The 5,263-nt window shown below is 47.6% G+C and overlaps 1 protein-coding gene across 1 annotated transcript in view; it reads right to left on the bottom strand.

The window, feature by feature from the left end:
• TOP1 (DNA topoisomerase I) overlaps positions 1 to 4,602 on the bottom strand; it is a 97,312-nt gene extending 92,710 nt beyond the window's left edge. The window contains exons 1-2 of the mRNA XM_059407000.1: positions 4,273 to 4,602; positions 3,926 to 3,950 (exon numbers count right to left, since the gene is read on the bottom strand). Of these exons, the coding sequence (XP_059262983.1) occupies positions 3,926 to 3,950; positions 4,273 to 4,305 (58 nt within the window). The 5' untranslated portion in view covers positions 4,306 to 4,602. The remainder of the gene's footprint in view (positions 1 to 3,925; positions 3,951 to 4,272) is intronic.
• Positions 4,603 to 5,263: the final 661 nt, after the last annotated feature.

The raw sequence follows: 5,263 nt of genomic DNA, 5'->3' as shown, positions 1-5,263 counted from the left end.
TTTTTTTTTTTTTTTTTTTTTTTGCTGCTATTAGTTAAAATGAGATTTGGGAACTAACTCTGGATTTCTACTTTCCATTTTATCTACTTACCAAAGAAAAGTATGAGCTGGAGACATCAATATCACCTAGTTTTCACCTTTCAAACTATGAGGTATTTCTGTTTCTTTAATAACTCCTAGACATTCTAGTTTTACCAGAAACATCTGAATCTAAAATTTGTTTGATAACTCTGATATGCTAGTAATCGAAAAAGCACATGTTGACAAGCAATTTTATTTCATGTCTAAGTGTAGTATAAAGAGTCCACAGCAGTCACTAATTATGAAAAGATGCCCCAAGGAGTTTGGTTGTAGAAGGAAGAGAAAACACCAGAGCCCGATGTTTTAAGTGTTTCTGGATTGGGCAGGAAGATGTGCCAGATTTCATTTGAAGGTACCATCAGTTTGCAGCTTTTAAAATGTGATGGGAATTTCCAGATAGCCACATCATCAATCTTCCCACCTCAATCTGCAACTAACACACAGAAATATAACTATTTGTTACCATCAGAAACAATTTATATTTAATTCCTCCATACAACCTGAATCCATTAAGCTAACCAGAATCAAAACAACAGGATGTCAAACTATGATCCCATATAACATTAGACTAACTAGTCACTAATTTAATTAAGCCTTATACTTTGCTCATCCCTGGGAGGGAGGAACCCCACAAATCCACAGTAGAGAGGCAAGTCCTTGAAACAGCAGAAGGATCACTAAACCCCACAGATAGCTCGGCAGTCTGCACAGTACTGTAATAATGACTCAGCCCCACTATGGTTAGTGCTACCAACACTTAGAAAGGAAAGAGGTAGGTAAAAGATTATGTACAGTTTCTGCTCCTGAAACTCCAAGCTCACTATCAATACTTTAAATACAAACGTGCTTCACAAGTTACAGATTTTTCCTAGCAGTTGAGTATGGGTCAGAACGTTCTAAATTCTAAACGAAGAGCAACAGTTTTAATTGCTGTAAAGAATGAGCTCAAAAGCGCAAAAAGTCTTTTAGATCTTAAGGGATGAGGGCAAGCAGAATGAGGGATGTTTGCATATATGAACTTGCACAGTTAATCTGTAAGTTGGGTTAAGTCCACTTAAGATCATGTTTAAGCAAACTCTTCTTAATACAAAGATCAATAATGACATGTCTGAGTATCATTAAACACATTTTTATTTTTTAAAAACTGTCTTTCATAGTTGCATATATTAATCACTGCTTACCAGGGTATTAGTTAATAGAGCAAGCACATAGTTACTAACATTACATCTTTCTTCTAGACAATATCTGCAAAAATCATTACTCCAGTGTCAGACACTTAGGATGGTGGAGAGGCAGTTAAAAGTGCTTTTTCTCTTGAAGAAGTAGCTTTAGTTAAAAAGTAAGCAGATAACAAACAAACCCTTCCCTCTCATATTTATCAGCTTTGTAAGAAAGTAGAGATGTGCAGCTTTTAATTTTCTCATACTTCAATCATATATATATATATAGCATACTGGCTAAGCTTGGGAGCTTTGGAATGCCAGACTCACCTGCCTGTGAGCAAGCTAATAAACATACCTAAACCTCAGTTTCCTCATCTGTAAAATAGAGTTAATAGTACTTAACTCATAGGGTCCTTCGAGGATTAAATCAAATTAGGCAACCCATGGAAAGACTGGGAGGTTGCGCCAGGCAGACACTAAGTATTCAATAAATATTAACAATTACTGCAATTACAAATGATCACATTCTAAAAGTCAATATACTCAGTTTACTTCGGTTTCTATAAAAATGGCATCAAAGATCAATAATCTACGCAACCTACAATCATCACATATTCAATAATTCCTTTGCATAATTTAAGTGAGAACCATGGAGATTAATTTTCTGAAGAGAAAGGACTAAACTTTTCTTCCTTACTAAATACACGACCGACTCAGCTGAATCTTAAAGTCAAAAGAACACTTTTCCTGGGTTAAGCTCCTACCTTCCTCCAAGAGAGGTAAAAAGGACGCTTTATATCCTCATCTGCCACACCCTTTCTTTGCTCCCACGTCCCAAAGAAACATCTATTACTTTTTGCAGTTTTCTCAACTGCAGGGGACTCATCACCCTTTTAAAATCCTGACAGGTTAGCTAAACATAGTTAAGAAATACTCCAACTCCTGACACTCACCGCCTAGTCTTGCACAACACTCACCTCAGAAGTCACCTCCTCTGAGAAATTTCCCCACGCGCAGACAAAATTAAGTCCCCTAGTTTCTCAAAGCATTTTGGGTGTACATACACCTCAGCACCTACCTTATAATTAACTAATTTATGTCTCTCCCAATAGACTAGATTGAGGCTGAGAAGCATTGTGACCAAAGGTTCAGCTCTAGCACTACACACAGTTTGGCACATATTAGGTGCTCAAGAAATGTTACACTTTAACCACACTTCTTCCTAGCAGAGTCACATCTCTTGTTAGATGCCCCACTACAAATCTGAACACAGGACTGCTCTCAGTAGAGCAGGCTAACACGATGGACTGCTGATTACAACATCAAAAAACCTACTCATCAGCTTCTCCCATTGGAGAGGTTCCCGGAACCCGAATTCAATTGAGCAGGATTATGTACCATCAGAATCAGTGGGAATTCCCAGCACACTACAGAGGATACCTTCTCCTTCAAAAAGACTGTTGAAAAGCCCACAGGGTGGGCTTTTTATTGGGGGGAATCTTCACTGAATAACTGAAGTGGAAATACTCAAAGAATAAATGCCTTAATTTGGCTGAAAAGGGGTCAAAAACGTAGAGATCTGGGAAAAGCAAGCTAGCTCTTAATTCCTGAAAAACAGCGGGCTTCTGAAAAAGAACAGGAAACAGGGGTGGGTGCTGGCTACTGTTTCAATAAATAAAATCTTTTTTTTTTCTTCCCCACAGCCCAAAAGAAAAGGCCAATACACCAGGTCCAGAGGAGAGGCTCAACAACCTTTCCTCCTGACAAGTACACTAAGCCGCGGCTTAAAAAAAAACAAACAAAAAAACAAAAACAAAACAGTGTATTAGGAACCTCAGCCACCAGGAAAAGTTCTAGTCAGGAATACTTTTATTATTATTTTTTTTAATCCATATGCCCGAGTCAAACATGTACATTGGAAGGCCCACAGAGAACTTGCAAACTTTCTGAAGGGAGGTACTACTACTACCTTTGCAAAGAACACAAGTTGGGAAAAACAACCTCAAAATATGATCAACTCCACAAAGGGTGGCTTTAGTTTTAGAGCCCTACTTCCCCTCATAAACATCTTACACCCCCACTCCCCACCCCCCACAAATCAACAGTTGCCGAAGGGTATCTTTCATTCTGGAAAACAGAAAAGGAAACAAACAAGCAGCAGAAAGGGAATAACCCCCAAAATAAAGTTCTCCTTGGAAAAACGAGTAACAATCCCGTCTGCCACCCTTCCCTCTCTGGTGAGGTCTGTGATTTATACGGCTTTGCTCTGCAGAAAGCTCTTTCTGGGCAGCTCAAGGAAGGAGCCGAGGGAGGGAGAGAAAGAGACACAGGCACAGAAAGGAGAGGAGAGAGAAAAAGAAAATGGCGCAGAGACTAAGTCCCGACTGTCGACAAGGCGACTTTCCCGGGAGGAATCCGGGCCGGGAAAGGCTGCCCGAAGCCCGGCGGCGGGCGACGCCGGGTCTCCGTTGCCCCCTCTTGGGATGGCCGCGATCTGGGGGGGCTGGGGTGCCCGGAAAGGGGGTCCAGAGGCGGCCCGATGGGAACAATGGGGCCGGTGAGCGAGGAGCCGGGACTTAGTCTCTGGGACGCCATGTCTGTCCTCTGCCCGGCTCCGGCCCGGCGCGGGGTAGGCGGCCGGCAGCTGGGGGACCCGGGGTCGGGGCGGGGGGCACACTCACCATTCAATCGGAAATCCGCTTCAATCTGGAGAGAGAAAACGAGGGACTATGAACAAACAGGCTCCTTTCACCCCGCGGGAGGCGAGCGCGCGGGGCCGGGGGCCTAGTCCACCCTGAGCCCCGGGGATAAGGGGGCCCCGGGAACGGCCGTAAGGGGCAACCATCCACCCAGTGTGTAACTTCGCGGCTTTCGCGCGAGGCCTAGGGCGCTCAGCTCCGCCGGCCGGCCGCCTCTGGCTGGGGGCTCCGGCCTGTCACAGCGGCCGGGCCGGGGCTGGGGCCTGGGCCGGGGGTCGCGGAGGGCCGGGGCGGGGCTGGGGCGCCGGGAGGACTCGGCCGAGCCGTACCTGGGAATCGTTGTGGAGATGGTCCCCACTCATGTCGGCCGGAGCTGCGAGCGCGGCAGGCGGCGAGGGGCCCCGAGGCGGCGCAGACGGTCGGGACCGGCCTGTGCGGGTGGACGGGGGCTCCCGGAAGCTTCCGGAGGCGCGGGTAAGCGGCGGCGGCTGCGGGCCTGAGACTCCCGGAACGGCCGAGACGGCGACAGCGGCGGCGACGCTGACTGACTGCCGGGCGGGCGGCGAGAGCGGACCCCAGCAGTTGTGTAACAGCCTAAGTTCGCATTTCGGCTCACTGCGCCTGCGCGGCCGCTTTTAAACGAGACGTCGGCGACGTCAGGGACTCGCGGAAAAGAGGCCGAGGGTTGCGGGGCCCGCCCACCTCGCGCTTCCAAAGGGGGACCTACTTTGCATCGCAAGCTCCGCCCCCCAGCCCATGCGAGCCGCTGTGATTTGCATAAGGAGCCGACTCCTCCCACGTCCGCCCACCCAGATCAACCTTGCCTTCCTCTCCCGGCGCCTTTTCTCGGAACTCGTACTCCTCTGCCAGGCAGTGCGCAGGCGCAGCGGGGACACCGCCCCCGGACCCGGGCCGGCAGCGCGGCCACGTGGTGGGCCTTTAAAGGCCGCGGCGGGACTGCGGCAGCCCCGGGCTGAGCTGCTGTCCCGCTTTTGCATGTCTTTGCAGCTGAAAATACCTTGGTACCCCAGACCTTTCACCAGCTCCTTTTCGCTCGCTAAAGGGACCCTTAGGCCACCTGGAGGCAGGAGCTCCCTCCTAGTCTTTGTCCAGGCCTTCCAACATTCTGGATGGTTTCTCTACACTTCTTAAAATTTATTTTAATTTTTTAACCAACCAAAGGTCTAGTTTAGCTCCAGTTTTGAGCCGGGTCCATGTAGTCCTGGGTCACGGGAGTGCTGACTTCATTCGTTCATTCCACAAACATTGAGCATCTACTGTGAGCCAGGAATTGTGCTGAAAAAGGGAGGGGGGGGGGAA

Source organism: Mustela nigripes, chromosome 7 (genome assembly GCF_022355385.1).
Source record: "Mustela nigripes isolate SB6536 chromosome 7, MUSNIG.SB6536, whole genome shotgun sequence".
Lineage (NCBI taxonomy): Eukaryota > Metazoa > Chordata > Mammalia > Carnivora > Mustelidae > Mustela > Mustela nigripes.
This window is presented reverse-complemented; position numbering and strand designations above follow the sequence as displayed.